This window comes from Canis lupus, chromosome 6 (assembly GCF_048164855.1).
Source record: "Canis lupus baileyi chromosome 6, mCanLup2.hap1, whole genome shotgun sequence".
Taxonomy (NCBI): Eukaryota; Metazoa; Chordata; class Mammalia; order Carnivora; family Canidae; genus Canis; species Canis lupus.
This window is the reverse complement of record NC_132843.1, coordinates 24,664,143-24,691,871: the sequence shown is the minus strand read 5'-3', so window position 1 is coordinate 24,691,871 and position 27,729 is coordinate 24,664,143. Positions and strand designations below refer to the sequence as shown.

General features: G+C 32.9%; 1 protein-coding gene across 8 annotated transcripts in view; it reads left to right on the top strand.

Moving 5' to 3' along the window:
* CCDC178 (coiled-coil domain containing 178) overlaps positions 1-27,729 on the top strand; it is a 419,286-nt gene that overhangs the window by 361,816 nt on the left and 29,741 nt on the right. For all 8 annotated transcript variants that reach the window (XM_072829166.1, XM_072829167.1, XM_072829170.1 and 5 more), the window contains one exon: positions 18,457-18,591. In XM_072829166.1, coding sequence (XP_072685267.1) covers positions 18,457-18,591 — 135 coding nt within the window. The remainder of the gene's footprint in view (positions 1-18,456; positions 18,592-27,729) is intronic.

Genomic DNA, 27,729 nt, shown 5'->3' with positions numbered 1-27,729 from the left:
TAAGTTCTATTTTAACCAGTATTTTTCCTGCCCCCTAAGTCTTTACTTAAAGGGCTTAAGTAATCACTCACCTATTGTAATGGCACTTAGAAGGAAAATAAAACATGGATTTTGTTTGTTTGTTTGTTTGTTTGTTTGTTTGTTTTGGACACAGTCATTGTCTCAAATTTATGAATGATTTGTTGGACTTCAGAAATATCAAGGATTAAGCCAATACAGATTTTTATTTTAGGAAAGAGTAAAATAAGTAGAAATTAGAATCAGGTTAATATAGGAATAATATAATAGCAATTATTATTTTAGTATATAAATTATTAAATATTTTTAATATTAAGCAGAAGAACTACTATTATTCAGGATAATTAATTTTGAGTACAGGCAATATCAGAGATAACATGGGTTCAGTTCCAGACAATTGCAGTAAAGTGAATATCACAATAAAGCAGGTCCAATTAATTTTTTTGGTTTTTCAAGGCATATAAAAGTTATGTTTACACTATACTGTAGTCTACTAGGTGTTCAATATCATTATGTCTAAATATTGTATATACCTTAGGTAAAAATACTTCATTGCTAAAAATTGCTAACATCAGCTGAGCTTTCAGCAAGTCATAAGCTTTGTGGATGAAAGGTCTTCCCTTGATGCTGATGGCTGCTGACTCATCAGAGTGGTGGTTGCAGACAGTTGGGATGGCTGTGGCACTTTTTAAAAATAAGACAACAGTGAAGTTTGCCACATTGATTCACTCTTCCTTTCACAAACCATCTCTCTGTGGTATGTGATGCTGTTTGATATCATTTTACTCACAGTACAACTTCTTTCCAAATTGGAGTCAAGATGTATTCCCTAAATAATAAGACTTGGGAGTTGAAAGTATTCCTCGATCCATGAGCTGCAGAATGGATGTTGTGTTAACAGGCATGAAAACTACATTCATCTTGTTGTGCACGTCCATCAGAGCTCTTGGGTGATCAGGTGCATTGTCAGTAAATAGTGATATTTTGAGAGGAAACTTTTTTTCTGAGCACTATATCTCAGCAGTAAAATGTTTACTGAAAATACTCAGTAAACCATGTTGTGAACAAGTGTGCTGTCGTCTAAGCTTTGTTGTTCCATTTCTAGAGCATGGGCAGAGTATACTTGGCATAATTCTTTTTTTTATTTTTTTAGCATAATTCTTAAAGGCCTTAGGATTTTCAGAATGGTTAGTGAGCACTGGCTTCAACTTAAAGGTCACCAGCTGCATTGGCTCCCAACAGCCTCTTCCTTAAAATTTGAAGCCAGTCATTGACCTCTCTTCTTTAGCTACTATGAAAATCTGAGATGGCATCTTCTTCCAATAGAAGGCTTTTTTTTTCTACATTGAAAATCTGTTTTCAGATTTTTACTGTGACCATCTTTAAAAATGATCTTAGCGAGATTTTCTGGATAGCTTGCTTTATGTTCTACATCAGCAGTTGCTGCTTCACCTTGCACTTTAATGTTATGGAGACAACTTCTTTCCATAAGCCTCATGAACCAGCCTCTGCTACTTCAAACGTTTTTCTGCAACTTCCTCACCTCTTTTGGCCTTGAAAAGAGTTAGGGCCCTGTTCTGTATTAGGCTTTGGCTTAAGGGAATGTTGTGGCTGGTTTGACACAACCCTAAAACTTTCTCCATGTCCACAATAAAGCTGTTTTTGCTTTCCTATCATTTGTGTATTCATTGCAGTAGCACTTGTAATTTCCTTCAAACACTTTTCCTTTGTATTCACGACTTGGCTGTTTGGTGCAGGAGGCTTAGTTTTTAGCCTATGTTGATTTTTGACATGCTTTCCTCACTAAGTTTAATCATTGCTAGCTTTTGATTTAAAGTGAGAGACTTGCAACTCTTTTTTTCAACTGAACACTTAGAGGCTATTGTAGGGTTATTAAATGGCCTAATTTGAATATTGTTATGTCTCAGGAAATAGGGCTGCCTGAAGAGAGGGAGAGAGTGGGATAATGGCTGGTCAGTGGAGCGGTCAGAACACACACATTGTCTATTGATTAAGTGTGCTGTCTTCTTGGGGCATGGTTCATGGTTCCCCAAAACAATTACAATAGTAACATCATAGATCATTGATCACAGATCACCATAACAAGTGTAATAATAATGAAAAAGTTTGGAATATTATGAGAATTACCAAAATGTGACACAGAGACATGAAGTGAGCACATGCTATTGGAAAAAATGGACTGATTGACTTGCTTGTTGCAAGGTTACTACAAACCTTCAATTTGCAAAAGAACACAGTATCTGCAAAGTGCAGTAAAGCAAAATGCAACAAAATGAAGCATGCCTGTATTACTTTTATATCTTTCTTAGAAACAAAACAAATTTGCATAGTCACATTATATACACTTTTTTCTGGGGTTCACAAATTGAGAGAATGTTTAGTTAATAGCATTATGAAAATTTGCTGTGCTGTTCATCTCCTCTGGTTAGAAGTTCAGGTTTAAGTTTTAGGTGGTTCTTGCTTGCTATAAGATGGCATTTTATAGACACTAGGATAAGCATAAGTTGACAGTAGGGCAGTTCTTCCAGAACAAGCACTGTTATTATCTTAAAGTTTAGTGGAGTTTTGCATTATGCACTTTTTCCTACCTTCCATCTGTTTTGCAATATTCACTTCACTTTCTGTGCCTGTTACCATGCTACTACTTTGCATCCTGGACACCTTCTATAATGTTTCAAACTCTATAATTGGCCTAATTTTGAGATTTGGATTCTTCTCCTTCAGACTTTTCCAATCTGATCTTTACTGTCAAACCATTTTCTCTGGAGAGGCCACCTCTACTAAGATGCTGTTACTGTGTGAATTTAGTTTAGCTTATTGATACTAATGACTGCTTTCTGGCTCAACTATTATCTCTTACTTGATAATGTCTTACCCAAAATGTTGGCCCTAAAATTTTAAATAAGATAGTATTAGGAGAGACTGGGGGGTGCTAATTAATTAATTAATTAATTAATTAAAATACTTGCTCAGTGGCAAACTGGATCAGCTGCCTTTGAAAGTTACCAGATTAAGTTTTTTCAAATTTTTTTTCCTTTCAATAAATGTATACTTCTGTATTTTGTTTATTCTGCTTGACATAAGTGACAATCATGTGAAGTCTTTGTTAGTAAAAACCCTTTCTTAAACTTTTTGGCAAATTGCTTGTGAAAGGCTCTTAGTTATAAAATAATAAAAATAATATATAAAAAATAATAAAAATATATAAATATAATAAAAATATATAAAAATAATATATAAATTGAGATTTTCAGCTATAAACATAAAATTCACTTAGCAGAAAGAAAATAGGAAGAGACTTTAAGATCAAGTGTTACCTCTTTCTTATACTCGTTCAGGAGCCTTAGGCAGTTGTCCTGACTGATTCAGCTTCATTTGGCTTTCCTGTTGAACTTGGTACTTGTATCACTTCCATCAGGAATCTTCCAAATTATGCCAAAGTTTTTAGGTATTCCTTCTCCAAGATCTTGTTTCACATTCATCTCCTACTTTTAGCTATGTACATAAAAGATACACTTACGCTCTATGTACTCTGAGCCACATTGAAGATTGTAAACAACTAACCCACTGGATCCTTGATCCCCTGGATGTAAAAGTACGGGCTCTGACACAAAGTTTTTGTTTTTCAACAAAAGTTTGCTTTATGAATGGATAGTAGTAGCTACACTGACATATGCCTAAAAATGTTGTGAGTATAAATGGGAGGATACAGTATTTCTGTGTTATAAAGTACTATAAAAATCTAGGACATAATTATCAGTTAATATATCTGAATATAAATATATATCTGTCTAAATTTAGTAAGAACTAATTCACAAAGACAACATTAATTTGAAAATTATAATAGATAAATACAGAGTAGAAAGCCATATCAATGCAATTATGACAAAATGTTTAAGTAAATAAAATAAACTTTATAGAGATACCTTAAACTGCTTTGTAAAACAAACTGTTTTTAGAATATAAAGTCTTCAATTGTTTCTATGTATACATTTTGCTATTCACAGATTTTCTTACCTCTTCATTATTCTGCATTTATCAGAGCCTCCATTTAAAAGCAGTGTTCATGGTCTCTTGAAATTTTGTAGACATTTCCATGCCTTCAAAATGTGTACAACCCTGGTCCTCACTAACACATTGTATTCCGCCCCCTATGGTCTCAGCTGGTATATCACAGGGCTCTTGAGTTTACTTGATAATTATCACTATTAGAAAACTTCACGTATTTGGCCTTATTTATTAATTTTATCTCTTAAAGCCAAAATGATAACTTTGATAATAATGGTAGGAGTCTATGGTGAGGAGGAAATAAAGGATCCAACTGGAAAATACTTAAAAGTTGGAATTATAGAAACTTAAATAGTTTATGATGAGATATGGATGGGTAAAGGAAGAGAGCACGGCTCCAAGGTTTTGGCTTTGGTGGCATAGTGGCATTTCATTCTAAATCACAAGACAACAGGAAGAGGAAGCAAGTTGGATGAGAAGTTTCCAATGGTTTCATTTTTGGACTTTGATCTTGAAGTATCATTGGGTAGATAAGGGAAAGTGTTCAGTAGTTAATGATAAAAAACAGTCAGGCTTAGGGATGTCAGTTTTGCAGATAAAATTTAAGAGGCATTGCTGTTTAGGATTTAGATTATGGGAGTTCATGAGTTCACTCATAGAGACTATACAGAAGGAGAGAATTAAGAGCAGAACCTTAGAAAATGATAATGTTTAGTGGCAGAAAAGGGGCACATAAGACTAAAAGGGAAGTTTAGAACAATAGAGGCAAACCAAGAATAAAATCAGAAAAGGATAGACATCCAAAAAATAGTAAGGTTTTGATACCAAAGCCATAAAATCACACAAACTACTATAGGACAATATCCCTAATTAACATAGATGCAAAAATCCCAACAAAATATTAGCAAACCATATTCAACAATAAATTAAAAAGATCATTCACCATGAGGAAGTGGTATTTGTTCCAGAGATGCAAGCATGTTTCAATATTTGCAAATCAATCAGTGTAACACACCACATCAGCAAAACAAGGAATAAAAATTATATGACGATCTCAGTAGATACAGAAAAAGCATTTGACAAAATTCAATATCGGTCCATGATAAAAAGTCTCAAAAAAGTGGGTTTAGAGGAAAATTACCTCAACATTATAAAGACCATATATGAAAAACCCATAGCTAAAAACTGAGAGCTTTTCCTCTAAGATCAGGAACAAACAAGGACATCTACTGTTGCTGCTTTTATTCAACATAGTACTGGAAATCCTGACCACAGCAATCAGATAAGAAAAAGAAATAAAAGACATCCATATTGTTAAGGAAGAAGTTAAACTATCATAATTTGTAGACAGCATAATACCAAATATAGAAAACCATAGACTCCACCAAAAAACTACTGGAAGTAATAAGTGAATTCAATAAAGTTTCAGGATACAAAACTAATACCCAGAATTCAGTAGCATTTCTACATACTAATAACAAAGTAGCAGAAGGAGAAATTAAGAAAACAATTCTATTTATTCTTGTACCAAAAAGAATAAAATTCCCGGGAATAAACTTAACCAAGGAGATGAAAGACCTGTACTTTGAAAACTGTAAAACAATTATGAAAGAAATTTAAGATGACACAAACAGATGTAAAGATATTCTCTGCTCATTGATTGGAATAATTTCTAAAATGTCCATATTACCCAAAACAGTCTACAGATTCAGTACAACTCATGTCAAAACCCAGCAGCATTTTCACAGAACTAGAACAAATAATGCTAAAATTTGTATTATTTTATACAAAAGACCCTCAATAACCAAAGCAATCTTAAGAAAGAAGAACAAAGTTGAAGGTGTCACAATTCCAGAATTTAAGATATACTACGGAGCTATAATAAAACAGTATGGTACTGGCATAAAAATAAACACATAGGTCTATAGTACAAGATAGAAATCCAGAAATAAACCCACACCTATATGGTAAATTAATCTATGACAAAGGAGCTAAGAATATACGATGGGGAAAAGACAGTCTCTTCAAAGAATGATGTTAGGAAAACATCCAAAGAATGACACTGTACTACTTCAACACCATACACAAAAATAAATTCAAATGGATTAAAGATATAAATGTGAGACCTGAAATCATAAGAATCCTAGAAGAGAAAATAGGCCATAATTTCTTTGATATCAACTGTAAAAACATTTTTCTAGATAAGTTTCCTAAGGCAAGAGAATTAAAAACAAAAACAAACAATTGGTATAAACATAAAAATAAGGTTTTGCACAAGAAAGGAAACCATCAACAAAATGAAAAGGCAACCTACTGAATGGGAAAAGATATTTGCAAATGATATATCCAATAAGGGGTTAATATCCAAAATATTCAAACAATTTCTACAACTCAACACCAAAAAATAATCCAATTAAAAATGAACAAAGGACCTGAATAGACATTTTTTTCCATAGCTGTACAGTTGGCCAACAGACACCTGAAATGCTAAGTGGCTACATATATATCTTACTGACAGTACCAATTAGTATTATACTTCTTCCTTCAATAAGTCAAAGTTCAAATGATATTAGCACCCAAAGTCACATAGCATGCCAATACCTACATCTGCTTGTGTTTTCAAATATCCAATAATTCATCCACTACTTATCAAAATCTCCAGAATTTAGCAGAACATCTGTAACTTTCCTACTGTGGGTACATTCCATTTATTTTATTCATTTATTTTATTCATTCCATTTATATTAATCATTGTCACCATTGTTCTTTTCAGATCTTTTATTATCTTGGAATTTAGTTCATAGTGTTTGGTGAAAGAATAAGATTAGTAACTAATTCTTAAAGGCGTTGATTTACTATAACTTGTTTTTTATAATATTTGTTGTAATCCATATTTAGTTAAATTAGTTCAAGCCAACAAGTAGATTAGTAAATTTTTGTCATCTATGACAATTTCCACTATTTTGAAGATTTTCTTCTTATTGTTGAAATCCATCTAGCCCCCAAAATAATACTAGATAAGTAACAAGAAGCTAGCACAAGAATAAGGTCTTAAGACTTTCTCATTTTAGATGTAGTTTATAAAGAAGTTCATAGTTACCTGACCCCTGATTTCTTATAGTGGTAGAGCAGTTTCTTTCTGCTCCCAGGCTCTGCCTCATTGTATGATTGTGTTTCATATTTTCTTTGCACTTTCAGTTGAATTTTTGCAAATAGTTTAAAACAAATAATTTCAGAAGCATTTATGTTTACCTGTGTGTAAAAGAAATAAATGAACTTGATGTCTTTAAAGTAGAAAAAATACTATACTTCTTCCTGTGAATTCTAAATGTAACAAAGAGCTTTATAATTAATCATTTTTAATATAAAGTTTTTATTGTGAATTAATTTTAGGAAAATGTGATTTTAAAGCATTGTTTTAATTCATTTGCATCAGAACAAGTGGATCTCTTAAGATTATAAAGATATATTGTGAATAATCATCAAAGAAAATTGTTCAACAATTACTCAAAATGAACACCAGAAAAACCAGTTAACAGAATTCATTTGATGACATTTTAAAATCAAGGGATTTAATTACTCTTGGAAAAATGACAGGAGGCAAGGAAATGGATACGTTAAGAATATGTTCATCTCTAAAGCATAATGACGGCATAACTTTTGTTTTTAATCTTTATACAATTCTATTTGCAACTCTTAAAAAACAGCCAACTTTTCATTTTAGTAATGTTAGTTTTTTCTTATGAAAATAATTTCTATTACAAAATTTTTAAAATTGTTTTATTCTTGATTTAACATCATTCTTTGAACCACAGAAAGCAATAATTTTAGAATTAAGAATAGTTAGTTTTGAACTCTTAATATGACTTGTCTGTGAAATTTAGTCATTTAAATAAAAATTTAAGTTGTTATCTTTATAGTTTTTAAATCAAATATTCAATAGAATACAATAATTTTATTTCAGAACCAGTTATCTGTGAAACTAAAAAGTCTGTGGTTTAGCACCTTATTATCATTAAATATATAAAAAGATTAGTTATTATCTGCTGTGTCATATATGGGTTATAAGTATAATATATACAAAAGAAATACATGTGCATATTCATCTAAAGGAATAGACATAATCTTTAGCTATTAACTATAAGACTTAATAGTGTTGAGATCCCTGGGTGGTGCAGCGGTTTAGCGCCTACCTTTGGCCCAGAGCGCGATCCTGGAGACCCGGGGTCGAATCCCACGTCGGGCTCCCGGTGCATGGAGCCTGCTTCTCCCTCTGCCTATGTCTCTGCCTCTCTCTCTCTCTCTCTCTCTCTCTCTGTGACTATCATAAATAAATAAAAACTAAAAAAAAAAAAAAAATTTCTTCACAAAAATAAAAAGACTTAGTAGTGTTTGTTATAGTTCAGCTTGCTTTCTCTTTCGCCGTCAGTGTTTTTATATATTAGAAGAGGTCCAAACAGAATTTTGAAATGCATTTTTCTTTATATAATTAGAATAAAACAGTTCTTTATTAATTTTTTAAATGCCAGCTCTAGATTTGGGAATGGATGTGAGTCTTATTTTATTTCTTTTTTAAGTATACCTAAGGATTTGACAAAAGAGGTTTCCAGAAATGAGCTATGTGATCTTTAACACCAGTCTCTGGAACAGATTTGATAATAAATATCTCATTACTTTTGAGATTTGTATATTGTACATGTGTAGCTTGGTAACTGAGTACTATAAAAAGATCAGAATTAACTGGATTTTGTATATCTGTCATTCCTGCCGTGCCAAAAATCTGTGGAGTAGTTTGTAATTGCCATTGTTTGGGTTATTACGATAAACAGAACTGATAAGGCTTATGCTATTTGCCTTGTGAGCTGCATTCACTTCACATCACTCTGTTGAATTAAAATTGCATGCACATATCTTTGCTTATCAGTTTTATTTATCTGTCAAAAAGAGAAAGGAAGTATGCTTTCACTCTATAAAACCTTATAACAAGCATCAGAAATTATAATCATTATTTTAATATTCTAGAGCAAATGAATAACTGTATGTTTCTATTATCATTTAAAATATATTCCTATAGGAAAATACTGTTTTTTTCAACTGCCCTTTATCATATTTTGTCAAAGCTTATCATTTTAATTGGATCACCCAAGGTACAAATGCAGATCTGTAGAATATAGCATGTTTTTTTCTCTCCTTTGTCAAATATGTGTGATTTTTTCTTAGAGCTGCTTCTACACTAGGACTATTTGCTCGACTATGTTTATAGATAGAAAATACAAGTAGATTGTATGAAATGTTTTAATTTTCTCCTATGGTAAAATTTCTTCATATTTCTACTTTTAGGATACAGCCTTCTCACCTATGAAATTCCCAAGTTCATTAGTGGTCCCATTAGATGAACTTTCAAATTTTCAGATACCTGTGATGAGTTAATCCATGCCTACACAGGTACTTCCTTCAGAAATTCTGACAATTGTCACACATCGTCACCACCATATATATCCACTCCCAATTCCCACTCCAGTGTACTGGGGAGTAATTTGGACTTCAATAATCTGGAATGTTCCACATCTTTCATGTTTGTCCTACATGTTACTTTCATAAGGGTTGTTTATTGGTGTGATTCTATGAATTTCCTGTATGAATGTTATATCCAATGGATTTTTCATGTATGTAGAACAATTTTGTATTCTTTTGAACTGTCATCCAGTTTCTATGTATTTTTCCTTAAGAAGTTATAAATGAAGTATTGTTTTACACTCCTAAACAGTCAGATCTTCAGCAGTTGTTTTCATTTTCCAGTGATGGAGAAATCATTATTCATAAATGAAGAACTTGGAGTACTGTCCATGAATTATCAGTCCTGCCAGTATCACCTTTGTGTTTTAAGGGACTTCTGTCTTTTCAGTATTGACTAGTCTTTGTTTTCTGGCAAAACAATTTATAGTTCATTTTCAGATAACTATACATATGGTATTTGTATTTTAATTAAAAAGACTGTTGTTATGTCTGATTCTTATAAGCAGAAATTCATTATAAGGACACTTCTCATTTCCCTGAAATGTTCCCTTTCCTTTTTTTCCAGGGTTCTTAAATTGCAAAAGCCAGTTAAATTATGTGCTTTGGGGAGTTAATTTTTGGCACCATATGTCTCTAAAAATGACTTAATTTTATCTAAAGCATGTTTGTAATGATATTTATATTCTGTAATACACAGAGACAATATAAGGATTTTTTAAAGAAAAATACACTAATCTACTATTGTTTCAACACAGTAACATGTGTCTAAGGTTACAAAAATTTCTGTTTATTTTAATTAATGTATTTCTAGTATCCAAGCTCTATTGTTGCCTTTTAAAACATTGACTTAGCAGAGTGTCTCTATGATATCAACAAATACAAAAATGTTACTACCATTATTCTTATTAGGGACCTGATCTTAGGATTTGAGATGTTAGCAAAATTAAAAGTTAAGGGGATCCCTGGGTGGCTCAGTGGTTTAGCGCCTGCCTTTGGCCCAGAGCGCGACCCTGGAGTCCCGGGATCAAGTCCCACAACAGGCTCCCAGCATGAAGCCTGCTTCTCCCTCCTCCTGTGTCTCTGCCTCTCTCTCTCTGTCTATCATGAATAAATAAATAAAATCTTTTAAAAAAAAACTAAAAGTTAAACCAAAGCAAAGAATTAATTATAATCTAAGGACTAATTTAAAGGACTAAAGACCTACAAATAACTTTCTACAAAGCTCTATTAATCATTGTACATATTTTTTATTATTTTTCTAATGCATGTACAACAAATCCTTACCTAATTCTAGCTAATTCAATTCTCATGTAAGTAGGCTACATATATCTATCTTCAATTTAGTACGAAGTAAGTCATAAAGTTACTATTCAACAACTGCTTTAATTATGTGAGCAGAATGAGAGGAAATCTCAAAAATTTTAGGCAATTTAAGAATCAGTGGGTAGTAATTAATTCCTTGTTGATTTAAACTCCTTTAATATTTTAGATAGGTCGTTTATTATAGGTAGTATCATGCTTAGTGGATACATAACAGAAATCTTGTACAAAAAGACCTTTTCTTATATTTTAGCAGATGGTTGAATATAATAGGATTTTTAAAATTAGATTATAGTAAATTCTCTAAAATCAAATAATCCTGGACCACAAAATATGGAAGTTACTTTAACAAAACTAGGTTAAGTTAGTCTTGTTTTTTTTTTAAATGAAAATGTCCTTGCAAACATGGAAGCTTACCTAGAGTTATTTTTTTAATGAAACAACAAAACATAAGTTACAGAGTTATATGTAAGGGAGATGTAAGTTTTATGATAAATTTCTGTGTACCTTTATGAGCTTTGTAAATATCAACATTTATTTATTTGCCTCAAATGTTTAGACCAGTATAAATACACTCAAAACCCTCTGCTGAGGAAAATATTATATTCCACCTCTCTGAGTTGACCACTAGGTGTTTATCAATTCCATTTTTATTAAATCTGATTTTATTAATTATTAATTGTATTAATTGTAATTAATTTAAAAGGTAAACCATTTGTTTTCATTTTTATATATAAATGTTCTGCAATACCTATCACTTGTAGCATTAGTGTATTTATTTTAAATTCTGGCTTTAAGATATGAACATACTACAATGTATTTTTTTATCATCAAATGTAGACAATTAGATTGTTTCCAAATTTTCACTATTGCAAGCAATGCTTTTGTAAATGAACAATATTTTATATATTTCTTTGGGAACATATAACTTTTCAAGAGCAACATCTCTGATTTCAGCGTGCTTTAGATACCTGGAAGTCTTGTTAAAACACCAATTGTTGGGCTCCAGAGTTTCTGATTCAGCAGGTTTGAATGACTATATTTCTAACAAGTTCTGTTGTGATACTGATCCTGCTGATCTGGAGAATCTCTGGTCTAAAGCATATAGATTGAAATTTAGTTGCTAGATCAAAGGGGAGCTACATCTCCATCTTTAATACATAGTGTGAGATTACTCCCCAGAATCTTTATGTCAAATTTTACACATTAGAACAATGTCTAAGAGTTCAGTTTTTTCCAAATCTTACCAGGAATTGGTATGGGGAGTTTTTTGTAATAATTGCCAATCAGTGTAAATTATATTTATTTGTGCTCTGCTATTGAGGTTGATAATGTTTATAAATGTTTATAGAAAAAATAGCTTTCCTTTTCTGTGAATTGTCTATTTGTATAATTTATCCATTTTTCTAGTATACTGTTTGTATTTTTCCTTATTGAATTATAAGGGCACTTTCTGGGTTAAAGAAGTTAATCCTTGCTAGCTGTAAGTGTTGTTAATGTCTTCTCTAAATCCCTGGTTAATTTTGTTACTCTGCTTAAGTTTAAATTAAAAAAAAAACACAGTATGATTAAATTTATCAGTTCTTTCCACTAGAATTTATCATTTTTAGTATGTTGTTTAAAACTGCTTCCCCTTCTAAAGGTCAGTTTTAAGTTAGTTTTTCTCGCTTTAGTCTATCTCATTTTTATGTTGGTGTATAAGTTAAGGATCTAATTTCATTTTAGATACTTGTATAGAGAAAACCAATTATGCCATCCTTTCTCCACTAATGTAAATGCTATCTGTGACATATTTCAAATTTATATATCTTATATGAAAGTCTTGTTCATCTCTCTTTTCTGACCAAATGCTTATCTATTCCAATGCTGACATTATTGTTATTTCCTACATCTTTATATATTGTATGTCAAGTTATTTTTAGCTTGTTCTTCTATTTAACAATTTTTTTAGCTGTTCTTAGTCTCTTATTCTTCCATATTGGTTTTAGATCAAGTTCTGTGAGACCTGATGAGATTATAGACCACTTTGTGAAAAATTGACCTGCCCTTTGACATTCTTTTCCAATATGTGGACATATTATACCTCTCCACTTATTTAGTTATTACTTTTTATTTTTAAAATAAGTTTTTTAACTTTCTCCATGTTTCTTTAATAGAATGAAACCTAGATATCTTAATTCTGTATTGTTACTATGAATGGAATTTTAGAATCACGATTCAAAATTGGTTATAACTAATTTTTTAATGTTATTTTTTTCAGTGCTGATTTTATAGGCAAAACAGTTCCTAAAGTCTCTCATGACTTCCTGTTGTTGATTTGTAGAGCCTCTGTAGTTTTCTGTGTAGACATTCTTCCTCCTATATTTTTTCTTTCATTTTCTTATTGCTTTTGTCTAGTATCTTCAGTAAAATTTTGAAAAAAGGTATTGATTCCTGATGTCCTAATTGCATTTTTCCTGACGTGGAAATGTTTCTAAAGTATCTCTATTTACTAAATTATTTGTTGGAAGTTTTGAGTTTATGCCTTTATCAGGTTAAAGAAATTTTCTTCTGTTCCTATTCCTACTTTGCTAAGATAATTTTTTCATTGTTGATTGTTTTTGTTCTGTGTTCATATTGACTTTTCTTGGGGATGATTTTTTTCTTTGATATAGTGATGTATTACATGAAAATATTTGCTGATAATGAACCATTTTTAAATTTCTGGAACTATTATAGTTCCTTTACACTGTCTTCAATTAATGAGCTCCTAGATGGTACAAACTACATTCTATCAATCAAGAGTATTTATTAATCACTCTCTTATTACTAATAAATCATTTTCAGTTTCAGCCCTAAACTAAACAGTGAGTTAGGAAATCACTTTTGCTTTCCATTCAGAAAATACGGGTAGTAAATTATTTTCTTGCAAAGCAAAAAGAAAGGAGAGTTTAAAATCTATCATTAACTAAGGCTGCAACAAATTGTCTCCAAATTTAGCAGTTTAAGCTAATAAACATTTATTTTCTCACAAAGTTTCTGAAAGAAACCAGGAGCTGCATAGATGGGTGATTTTGGCTCATGGTCTCCTGCAAGGTTGCCATCAAGTTGTTGGTCAGGATGGCAGTCATCTGAAGAGATTGGAGAATCTGCTTTCAAGATCACTCACAGGGAGCTGTTGGCAAAAAGAAACTTCAATTCTTCACCATGTGGGTTTTTCACAGAAGTGCTTACACATCATGGGAGCTGGCTATTCCCAGATCAAAAGACCCGAGAGAATTAGAAAAATCCAAGACGTGCGTGCGTGTATGTGTGTGTGTGTGTGTTCTTAGAAGTGCATCCTATCTCCCATCGTTTTCTGTTCTTTACAAAAGAGTCACTAAGTCTAGCCTACGTTCAAAGGGAGGGGTAAAATAATCCTGCTTCAAGAGTATTATCAAATAATTTGAGCATCTATTTTTAAAATCATACCTACGAACACTGTTTTTCTCTGACAGTAAATAACAAACATACTTCAATTATATTACCCCATTCTTCACAATGTGACCGCAATTGTCCCCTTTGGGCTAGGATAACAAGGCTTTACTTTATTATTATATCCTTCATAATGTAAACCACACAACTATATACTCCAATCTGGCCATAGGAAATACCTGAAAAAGTTGATGCTTTGAAATCTCTAATTTCAATGCTGAGAGCATGAGAAGGGTGTAAGGCAATAGTTTGTTGCTAATTTGGTTATGGCTCGGTCTAACATTTTTGAAACCTGTGATTGGAATGTCAAATAGTTTATATTAGCCTTAGCATATTATAATTTCCATATGCATAACAGTGGTAAAATAATATAAATTTAAACTTATTTATAGAGGTTTTGTGTGTTATATAGCATACATAATTACATTCAGTATTAGGTCCAGGTTTATGTGATATGTGGGAGTTCACAGTTGTCCTAAATTTGTATAGGTCATCAAAATAGCTTGGATTTAAAACAGAATCCATATAATACATAAAAGTATATTAAAACAGGAGAATGGAGAATATTTCATTTTTGCAAGTGGCAACATTAATTTACTCTATTTTACTGTTGGAGAATATCAAGCTTTAAAATGTTAATAAAGGGCAGCCCTGGTGGCTCAGCAGTTTAGTGCCACTTTTGGCCCAGGGCGTGATACTGAAGACCTGGGATCGAGTCCCATGTCAGGCTCCCTACATAGAGCCTGCTTCTCCCTCTGCCTGTGTCTCTGCCTCTCTCTCTGTGTCTCTCATGAATAAATAAATAAAATTTAAAAATAAATGAAATAAAATGTTAATGTAATAAAAGGAACTTAATTAAATTTGATAAAAAGGGATTTTTACTAAATGTATATTATATACAAATGGATATTTTATGTAATGCTACATTAACAGATATGTCAAAATGGACATTGATTTTTTTTTCTTTTGAATAGCTAGATAGTGATCATTACCTCAAAAGAAATAACAACAAATTCTATCTTTGGGCTTCCTTCACCAAAGAACTCACAAAGCAAGTGTTAGAGCCCAATTAACCAAATCTACAAATTCAAACTGGCCAGAAACTGTGGTCAGAAAACTCTACCATTCCTTTTTGTCATTTTAAATGTCTGAGAGTATACACCAGCTATTTCCTGTTTCAGCTTTCCTGATGCAATTGAATATTCTCTTTTCTCTTTTAGTATTCAAAATTGAGAGCACTTAAGTTGAGGATCTTTTTTTTCAAAATGACTCTTTTCCTGTTCCAATATGCTCCTTCTGAGTTTTGTATGAGAATATATCTTTTCTCTTCCAAAATTATTGTAATATGTGCTTGAGACTAAGCTGTAGCCTTGTTACTCCATCAGTGACTTTAAATTCCATTCCTACTCCTGAGTACATGGCAGTTCCTACAGTGCCCTTGCTGTAACCCCATCCAATGTATTTGTATCCCTTACGGTTCTTTTTTGTTTCTCTAACACTTCTTCCCTCATCTCACCTTATCTTCCTTAAACTCTGAAGGAGACGGCAAGAATATAATCATTTTAGGAATAGGAGAGTTTCGTTTGAAAAACACTAGGTTAATTGAAGTTGGAGAGATCAAAAATCATTCCAGTTCCTTCGGCTTTCCAACCTAAATTCTACGTCTACCCAAAGGACATTTCCACTCAACTGAATTCTCTCTCTTTAGTGTTACCTTTACATATTTTTGTATCTCTTACATTCACTTTGTTTATTTTTTTCTTCTCTCATTAATTAGTAAGTTCTTGAGAGTCTTACTTGCTTCTATGCTTCACCACTAAAATTTTACTGGTTCACTTTATTGAGTTAATTTCAGTATTTATTGAGTAATTACTGTCTACTAACATCTTACAATTGGGCTTTTATCATAACTATTTTCTTAAAATAGTTTGTCATCATATTCAAATCTTAGATTGAATCAACTGTCATTTCTAGCACCTGAAATATTTTTCCATATATATTATTGTTGATCATCTAATTGTCTTTAATGTGGATATGTATGTGTATATTTGTGACTTTTATCGGATGCTGATTCTAGGAATTCCTTCAGTTTGTTTCTGTCCCAGTTCTTTTTTCAGAGGCCCATTAGGTATAAATTTAAAAACTAAACAAACAAACACTCTTTTGAGATATTATTCTTTTTTAGTTGATACATAAGGAACTTCTCCAGTTAAGTAGCTGAACACTTGTATGTAAACTAATCTAAGACCTTTGTGGCTAAAATTCAGAAGCTAGAATTCAGAAAAGTGAATAAACTAGATTTACTGTATGCAGCTGTTTCTCCTCGTGTAAGATATGGATATGGGAACCAGTACCATTCAGTTCACTTTGCTTAATGAGCTCCCACTTGTAAAACCTTTCACATGTTGAGAGCTCCCACTTGGAAAAAAGTTACCTTTAGTTTAAGGAATTCCTCTAAAACTCATCTTCCTCTTCTTATTTGCCCTTGTCATATTGCAGATACCATCATAATTGTGCAATGCAAAAACTAAAGTGTCTTAATGTCTTAGTGAGTATTTCTAGATATAGCATATGCTCCTCCAGTGGCTGTCAGAGTTGGCAGAAAAAAAATTATTTAAATATTATATTAAAACTATTAAATATTATAACTATTATAATTATATATTATAACTATTAAATATATGATGTTAACATTTAATTCAAATGTCCTTAAATTCCAGATAACATATTTTACCATTTACCAAGCTGAAAATTCTATAGTTTTCAAGGTTATTCTTATTTCACAAGTTAACCAATTAACCAAGAGTAGTGGTTTCATTATTCTGTTGGCTTGCATAAATATCTGTGTATTGCTTATTACAATTCATAGTGAAGATAATGATCATAAACATGCAATGCCAGGTGACTATTTTTAAAACTGTTATTTTTAAGTAAACTATTTTATTGAAATATGCTTCCAGAGAAATTCATCCATGCACAGTCTGGTGAAGTTTTGCAAAGGAACTTGTACATATACCCAGTACCTAGGTCAATAAATAAAACATAAAATAGCCATACTTTGTGACATGCTTTTATTCTGTTGTGAAGAAATGTCTGATATGAAATTTTTAGTGTTTGTTTTTCATTCTGCAAAATATACTAAGAAGAAATCAACAACAATCCACATTACCAAAAAAAAAGAGGTTTCAGTGACAGAATATATTTTAATATACAATTTTTATCATTTATTCTTATGAAGTTTATTTCTTTGGAAATAATCTAATTATTACAATTCTATATGGTGTGGCTATGTTAACTGTTGAGGGACATATATTAATTGTCTTGGTAAAACTTCTACCGTGTTTGTTGTTGTAACATCAACAACAAAACAAAAAGTATAGAATGCCTCACAGGAGAAATTCTTTTTCTGTGTATATTCGGTATTAGACGTGTCACCTCTAAACATCGCGTCCACTGTACTTTAGTGCAGTGGGATGTTTCCATGTCACATAGTCAGAGGGAGGTAGATTAATAGGGAATTCTAGCTGGAAATCTCTTCTCTGTTATTGTTCTCCCTCAGCAGTTGATGGCTAAGTTAATTCTCTTTAGTTTTGTCATGCTCTAAAGCACACATTGCCAAGCAATGGTAAGCTTTATGAGAAAAAAAAAAAAAAACAACAACAACAAAGGAAGCAATGGTGTCCATCAAAGTCTTAAAGTTGCATTTTTAAACTTTGGCTTGACCTGATGTGCCATTCAAAAAAGCTTCAAAAGATTATTTTTTTAGAGAAAGGTTCAATATGTCCCGAGGCTATCGGTTTTGAGTTAAACTGGGTGAAGTAGAAATATTTTACTCATCAGCTTTGCAGTCACAGAGTTTGCCTCAGCTAGAACAAAACTGCTGAGGCATTTAGAGAAAATTAACCCCCCATCCTGGCGGCCAGATGTGACTGGTTTCTGATGAATGCACATGAGTGGGCTGAAAAATCAAGAGACTGTGAAATTCCTGTCAGGTCCGTACAGTGCAGAATGGGCTATTGACTGCTTTCTATATTTCCCTCCATCATTCTTCTTGAACACTGCCATTAATTTCCTCTCCTACTCTGACTTGTGTTTTTTCCCCCTCCCTCTTCCCTTTAGCTCTGTCAGCTGCAAAGAAGGATACACAAGGTGTGGCAGAAGCACTTCAAACTGGTGGTCCTCTACAGCCAGATGAGGCTGGCCAAGTTCCAGACAGACTCTCAAGAGAGTATTCAGAAAATATTAGCTGTGCAGGTAGGTGATTGCAGGGAAGTAGGAAAGATCATTCTGATCTAGATTGAAAAGCAAATGATGGGTAGTGTGATGAAGCATTAAAACCATATCCCATCAGAGTTTTATAAATTTTTAACCTCTTTAATAAACTGGAATTGCATGAAGGATGAATTCAGTAAGTTAGCATATATACCATGCATACTTTGGGGGAAAAGGGAGATTGAACTTATTTTTCACAAACCTCAAAACAGATTTTTATAAATACATTTGGTATAAATGTATATTTTCAAATCTTCAGGCTTTGCAGATGCCATTCAGCTGTTTAAGAGATACTGTCAACAGTTGCCTTGTGTTGCTTTTGTGTGAAATCTACTTCAGTGAAAATGACACTTATGTTTATTTTATTTAACTGTTTTCTTTCCCTCTCCATTTTGAAAGAGTCTTGCCCTCCTATGAAGATTTAGAGAGAACTTTATTTGAAAAATAAGCAATTTGGGATTAGAACGTAACTACGGTTCCAGATGTATGTGAAATTTTGCTGTTTGTTTCTATCCAAATTTTTAGTGGATCAGTTGTCTTTATTTTAAGGCTCTGATCTATTTTAGAAACCCTTATTAACTCCTTAAAGACTATTTTTGGAAAATCAATTTTTTAGATTAATATTTTATTATTCGAAATGTTATAACATGCATAAAACATGACTTACCAAAGGACAACGAACACCATCTTGTTCTATTAAAAAAAAAATAGAAGTACCTGTTCTATAAAATAAAATGCACATGCTCTTTAACACCATAATTTTGAGGTGAGTGGGTGGCTCAGTTGGTTGAGCTTCTGCCTTTGGCTCAGGTCATGATCCCAGGACCCTGGGATCCAGCCGTATCAGGATCTCTGCTCCCTGCTCACTGGGGAATCGGCTTCTCCCTCTGTCCCTCCATCCCGCTTGTGATCTCTCTCTTTCTCCTCTCTATTTGCTTGCTTGCTTGTGCATGCACACACACATGCTCAAATAAATAAAATCTTTAAAAAAAATAAAACCATAATCTTCATTAACTTGCAGCATAAACAATGCATGCTGAACCTAAACAAACCAAATCTTTTTCTAAATATTTTAATTACATGTACACTTCATGATGCGTAATTCACCACAATCAAAGGATTTTGCAGAACATTTCCAATGTTTTTCAAATTTAATTTTTACTGGTGGCTATTTTTGCTATTTCCTCTGAGAATGTATGTGTGTGTGTGTGTGTGTGTGTGTGTGTGTGTCTGTGTATCTACCCCATTTGAAGTACATATATAACTTTATATATGTATACTTTATATAAAGATGCCATTGATAATGAATTATAACAAAAAGTTAAAATAATAGAAGCTTAAAGTTTTGAAAAATAGAACTTAAATGTGTAGGTTTAATGGATATTCAGATACAAACTTGAATATAAACTACAGTTGCAGTATTTTTGAAGGCAAGAGCTTGTTTTTTTCTTTAAAAGTCTGTTAACAGGGGCACCTAGGTGGCTCAATTGGTTGAGCATCTGCCTTTAACTCAACTCAGGTCATGATCCCAGGGTCCTGGGATGAGCCCACACCTGGCTCTGTGTTCAGTGGTAGGGAGTCTACGTCTCTCTCCCTCTCCCTGCCACTCCCCCTGTTTGTGCTCCTTTGCATGCTCTCTCTGTCAGATAAATAAATAATTTTTTTAAAAATCTGTTAACAAATAATACATTAAAGATTATGGAGTGCCTAAAACTCGTGATTCCCTTTTAAATATTCAAAGGTAATTTGTCTGTTCTATTGTTTTAGAAAAATCTCATACTTCTGCCTAAGTGTAAATATTCTCAAAAATCTTACAAATGATAAATCCTCATTGTGAATTAGGCTGTATTTTGAAATATTGAAAATGTCAGTAGAAACTGATTATCAGTAAACTCTCAATCCATAACCTACAACAATCCTTATTCCAATTTTTTATTAGAAATCCACCAATACATTTTTTAACCAAATGTGATTTTAAGTTACTTATTTTGAGACTGTTATATAACAGTATAAATAAAGAGAAATTTTAGGATAGTTTCAGTAGGAAGACTCAACTACTATGCTTCTAGAGACACAGTAAGAAGGCCGGATTGTATTTGGGGAAACTAAGGAATTTACTGAGTTCTTATCTAATGGAGATGCCTTCAATTTATAATATTTCAACTTTGGCTTTTAATAGAAATATTGAAATATAATTTTCAGGATCTTCCCATAAAACTATAGAAATGAGGGCAATCCTCTGAAAAATTCAATTCCTAAACCTTCAGCATGGTACACAATGACCATCATGACCCAGTTCCTACTAAATGTACCAGCTTCATCTCTCTCCACATTAGTTCCTTAAAGTATAAAACCTCTTGTTTAACTCCTTCTTCCTTTCCTGTGCCTGTACTCTTACCTCTTTCTGTAATACTCTTTATTATCTTACCTGTTAACATCTGATTCAACTCAAACATCTTAACATCTTTTCTACAAAATCCTTCCTGAGCACCTTCCTTTTCTTTACCTCCTACCATACTCTGTACATATCACCAAACCACAGTTGTATTTTCAGACCTTACTCCCACTTGCTGTGCTTTTCTTCTTAAAAGATTCTAAGCTCCTTTGGGGCTTTACACAATCAGTGAAATCAGTTCAGTTCTTGCTCAGTTGGTTTTTAGTGTGTATGATAATAGCAAGGATATCTGAAAGTATCCCATGACTCTCTTGTTTTCACTTATTATAATATCAAAAATGTTTAAATGAAAACATGATAGAGTGATTTAGTATGTTTGCAGAGTGAGTCTGCACATGTCAGTCTCTACAATTTGAGTCAACATGGCTAAAAATTGCTTAACAGAACAGATACTATTGTCTATTTTCATATGATTTAGTAGCATATCAAAACTCTGGAATCTAATGTTTTATATTTTGAAGATAGTATTAAAATTATGCCACAAAATATTAGTAAATTATTTTTTTAAAAGGTATTAGTGAATTATTTGATGAGAAAACCATCTGATAAATCTTTTAAAAAGTAAATTATATATAACTAATATTGAGAAAAAGCAATTCAAAATAAATGTTAAGCAGAAAAATAAAGCTTTGTTTCATCCTTGGTTTTGGAACAATTACTTGTAGGACTATCAAAAAAACAAATGCATAATTGGCAAATCTGCAGATGGCAGAAAACCAGGTGGGCCACATAGCTTTTGAATAACATAATCAAGTAGAAACTAGTAAGATAAACTATAACTGGAATAAAACATTGGTATATTTGATATCAAAGCCATTTATATAAAATATGCACATAGGGATTTTAGTTGACTGCAATTTTAACATGAGCCTAAGTGAGCTACTATGATCTTAAAATCAATGCCATGTTCCAGCTCTGGCAACCATTTGAGACATCTTGAATCTGACAGTGTAGGGCATATTTTACAGTCCTAACCTCAAATCTCAGCCCATATAAAGTACTATCATTGCAATATTTTTCTATTTTTATTTTTAATTTATTTAATGCTGTGATATTTAATACCTCTTTGGCATCTGGCTTAGAAAGAAGACTAGATGTTAACTCATAATTTAAATAAGAGAATGTTATGTGGCAAACACATTCATGTGATCTTAGACTTTGAAGGCACAAATGTTTTGTCTTGTTAAAGGAGGTGATAGTTACATTGCACTTGTTCAAAAGTTGAGTATATCTGCAGTATTTTATAAAGGTTTGGGAAGTATAGCTTAAGGGCCATTTTGATATATTAGAAAATAGCAATCTAATAAAAGTCAAGGAAAGGGAAAAATGTACAAATTTAGAATGTTTAATTGTAAAAGGAAAAGACTCAAAAGGACAAACATCTAAAGGACTAAGTGAAGATTGGCAATGCCTGGACCCACGATGGAAAAGATGAGATAGTGGCTTTGAGCTCAGTAGGAAAACATTTGCTCTCCAAACATGCACTGCTAGTGCTTGAGCAAAAGCACTGCAGTGGTTGAGGGAAAGCAAACTGGCTAAGAATCAGCCCAGAGAGCACCTTCTCAGTCTGTACTCCTGGAATGTTCACCTGACCTCCTTGTGCAAACATTTGTCTGTGGTCTGTATCTCTTTACCCACTAGAATGTAAGCCTTCTCAGTTGAAAAGCATGTCTTATTTGTTCATCTTTATCCTCCTGGCACTAACGACAGTTCTTAATACGTAAGTACTCAAAAATATTTGTTGAGTGAATTGATTATTATGTGAATTGGCGAAGTAGTTTATTAAGATTTAATGTGATAACCTCAAAGTTCTATCTAAGCTCTATGTGCCTACTATTCTGTATGTTAATAACAAAAGCATTCTCTAGGTATTTTGCCAAGAATTTTGATGGCACAGAAGTAAGATGTTTAGTCATTTCAGACTTTTGTGCGTGCGCGCACACATACACTCACACATGCTGAGTACTTATAGGGACAAACCAATTTCTTATTTCTGGAAGATAACTATACAAATAAAAATAAGCCAGAAAAAACTGGCTAAAGATCCAAAATCACTTGGTTGGACCTGGGAAGAGGACCAGCCAGGAGGACCCTAAATTCTCCTTGTCCCACAAATATAACTAGATAACACTCACATCATCATGAATAATACAAAAGCCAACCTGAGGACTAGCAGAACAGACTCCACAACTAAAGGTAGAGAAGAGGCCACATCAAAGAAGGCAGGAAAGGTGAAGATGAGGTTTGGGAGTGAATAAGACCAGACTGTGACTGTCAGCAGTGGGGAGGGAGCCCATGGTGTGGAAAAAGGCAAAAATACAGACTGTTACACTGGAAAGCCCTCACAGGGAAGACAGATCCCCATTCCATATGGCTTTTAAAGTGAGAAGGGCAGAATCTTATAAGTTTGTACAACTACTAGGACTTAAAATATGGGATTTTAAAAATTGGTGGATTTAGGTCCAGGAGAGCCTGGAGGGCTCTGGAGGGCATTAGGAAGTAGAGTCCCTACCCTTAAAGAGACAGCATGACAAAAACCCATGGCAATACAGCATGGAAGCAGAAGTTTGAAAAATGTCACGGGCATACAGGAAGGAGAGTTATTTACTCATCTCAGAGCATGGCCACAGAGGCAATGATCACAGGGAGACCCCTCTAGGAACAGAAGAGCTAGAAGATACATTTCCCTCCCCCCACCCACCACAAAAAACAGGGCCACCTGGTGCAGACTAGCATGATGCCAACACTCACTACCTAACTTGCTTACACCAAGCCCTGTCCCCCATACTTTTGTATATTCACCCTTTCCAGTCAATCTTGCCTCAGTCCAGGTGCGTAAGGTCTCCTCTCCCAGAAGCCCAGCACAAACCCTACCAACACCCCAACTCCCAACCCAATCATTTTGTGGAACCTCAGTTTAAGTGGCCACATTAGTAGTGGTAACAAGCCTTATTTCACAAACAGACCAGGGCACATCTTGTTAAAAAAACACCCCACCCATCCAGTGAGTGAACATAGCTCACAACAGACAAAGAGAACCTCTGCAAATGACTGGACTGAAGGAAAAATTGGCTGGGACACAATAGCAGGGCATATGCAACACACATAGGAGACACTCCCTGAAGCCCCAGATCCTGGAGAACAAAAGACATTGCACTGTAGGGCACTATAGTATCTCTTCTTCATAAAACCATTATATTCAAGAGCAGGAGATATAGCTGACTTTGCTAACATAAGCAGACACAGAGAAGTACACAAAATGATGGGACAGAGGAATATATCCCAAATGAGAGAAACATAAAAACCACAAGAGAACCAAGCAAAATGGATATAAGTAATATGCCAGATAGAGAATTTAAAGTAATGATCATAAAGATGCTCACTGGACTTGAGAAGGAATGGAGGACATCAATGAGACCCTTAACAAAGAGACTAAAAAGAATCAATCAGAGATGAAGAATATAACAAATGAAATTTAAAATACACTTGGTAGAATAAGTAGCAGGCTAGAGGAAGCAAAGGAATGAATCAATGACCTGGAAGACAGAATAATAAAAAGTAATCAAGGCAAGCAAATGAGAGGGAAAAGGATTATGCAAATGAGAATAGACTTAGGGAACTTCATGACTCCATCAAGTTTAATAATATTCATATTATAGGGATCCCAGAAGAAGAAAGAGAAAAGGGGGCAGAAAATTTACTGGAAGAAATAATATCAAAAAACTCCCCTAATCTGGGGAAGGAGATAGATATCCACATCCAGGAGGCATAGAGATTCCCCAACAAGATCAACACAGGGAGGTCCATACCAAGACATATAGTAATTAAAATGGCAAAAAATGGTGATAAAGAAAAAAATTTAAAGCAGCAAGAGAAAATAAGACAGTTACAAGAGAAACTCCATAAGGCTATCAGCAGATTTTTTCAGCAGAAACTTTGTAGTCAAGAAGAGAGTGGCATGATATATTCAAAGTGCTGAAAGGGAAAGATTTACAACCAAGAATATTCTATGCAACAATACAGTCATTCAGAATAGAAGAGACAAAGTATTTCTGAGACAAACAAAATCTAAAGGAGTCGTGATCACTAAACCATTCCTACAAGAAATATTAAAGGGGATGCTTTGAATGGAAAGGAAAGACCATAGTGAGAGAACAAAAAGTTGGTAGCACAAAAGGAGTAACAATATGTATATCTATAAAAACCAGTCCAGAAATTCACAAAATAAAAGAATGTAATATATGATGCCATATATCTAAAGCATAAAGGGGAGAAGCATAAAGAATGGGAGCCATCAATTTAATATAGACTATTTTATGCAGAAGATGTTATATACAAACCTAACGGTAACCATAAATCAAAAACTAGTAATAGATATGCAAAGAATAAAGGGAAAGGAATCCAAGTATATCACTAAAGAAAGCCAACAAACCATGAAAGACAGCAAGAGAAGGATCAGAGAAAAACTACAAAAAGAACCACATAACAAGTAAAATATATACATATCTTTCAATATATACATATTTATCAATATTTACTTTGAATGTAAATGGACTAAATGCTCCAATCAAAAGACACGAAGTGACAGAGTAGATAGAAAAACAGGACTATATACTGCCTTTAAGAAACTCATTTCAGACCTGAAGATACATGCAGATTGAAAGCGAGATGCTGGAGAAATATTTAGCATTAAAATAAATGTCAAAAGAAAGCCAGGGTAGCAATACTAATATCAGACAAAACAGATTTTAAAACAAAGAGGGTAATAAGAGATAAAGAAAGGTACTATATAATAATAAGGGTGATGGTCCAACAAGAAGATACAACAATTGTAAATATTTATGCACCCAAAATAGGAGCACCCAAATACATAAAAACACATAAAACGGTTAACATACACAAAGAAACTAATAGATAGTAATACAATAATAGTAGGGTACTTTAACACCCCAGTTACATCAATGGACAGATCATCCAAACAGAAATTTCAGCAAGGAAACAATGGCTTTGAATGATGTGGTGATCAGCTGGACTTAACATATATTCAGAACATTCCATCCTAAAACAGCATAATATACATTCTTTTCAAGTGCACATGGAACATTCTCTAGAATAGAGTATATATTAGGCTACAAAACAAATCTAAAAAAAATCAAAAAGATCAAAGTCATACCATGCATCTTTGCTGACCATAACACTATAAAACTAGAAATCAACCACAAGAAAAAAATATTGGAAAGCACACAAATACCCGGAAGTTAAATAACCTACTACTAAACAATGAATAGACCAACCAAGAAATTAAGGAAAAATTTAAAAATTACATGGAAACAAATGAAAATGAAAACATAATGGTCCAAAATCTTTGGAATGCAGAAAAAGCATTTCTAAGAAGGATGTTTATAGCAATACAAGCCTACCTCAAGAAACAAGAAAAATCTCAAATATACAACCTAAACTTACACTAAAGGAGCTAGAAAAAGAACAAAAAAAAAAAACAAAAACAAAACTCAAAACCAGCAGAAGGACTAATGAAGGCTAAAGCAGAAATAAATGATATAGAAACTTAAAAATCAATAGAACATAGCAATGAAATCAGGAGCTGGTTCTTTCAAAATATCAACAAAATTGATAAACCTCTAATCATACAAAAAAAGATTCAAATAAAATCACAAATTAAAGAGGAGAGAAATAACAGCCAACATCACAGAAATACTAACAATTATAAGGGAATAATATTAAAAATTATATATCAAAAAGATGTTGTATTTCCATGTACCACTAATGAAGCAGTAGAAAGAGAAACCCATAAATCAATCCAATTCACAATTGCATCAAAAACAGTAAGATACTTGGGAATAAACCTAACCAAAGAGGTGAAATACCTATACTCTGAGAACTCTACAACACTAATGAGAGAAACTGAATATGACACAAAGAAATGGGAAAACATTCCATGCTCATAAATTATAAAACAAATATTGTTAAAATGTCTATACTATCCACTGAAAGCAATCTACACATTTAATGCAATCCTTAGCAAAGTACTGCCAACATTGGTCACAGAGCTAGAACAAACAATCCTGAAATTTGTATGGAACCACAAAAGATCCTGAACAGCCAAAGCAACCTTGAAAAACAGAAAAGCAAAACTGGATTATCACAATTCCAGACTTAACTTCATATTACAAAACTGTAGTGATCAAACCAGTATGGTACTGGCACAAAAATAAACACATAGATGAATGGAACAGAATAGAAGATCCAGAAAGAAATCCATACTTATATGTTCATTAAACTTTGGCAAAGAAGGAAAGAATATCTGATGGGAAAAAGACAGTCTCTTCAACAAGTAATGTTAGGAAAACTGGACAGCTACATGCAAAAGAATGAACCTGGACCACTTTCTTACACCATACACAAAAATAAATACAAAATGGGTTAAAGACCTAAAGGTGAGATTTGAAACCATAAAAATCCTAAAAGAGAGGACAGGCAGCAATTTTTGTGATATCAGCCATAACAACACTTTTCTAGAAATGTGTCCTGAGGCAAGGGAAACAAAAACAAAAATTCACTATTCAGACTGCATCAAAATAAGAAACTTCTATACAGCAAAGGAAACAATCAACAAAACTAAAAGACAACCTACTAAATGAGAGAAG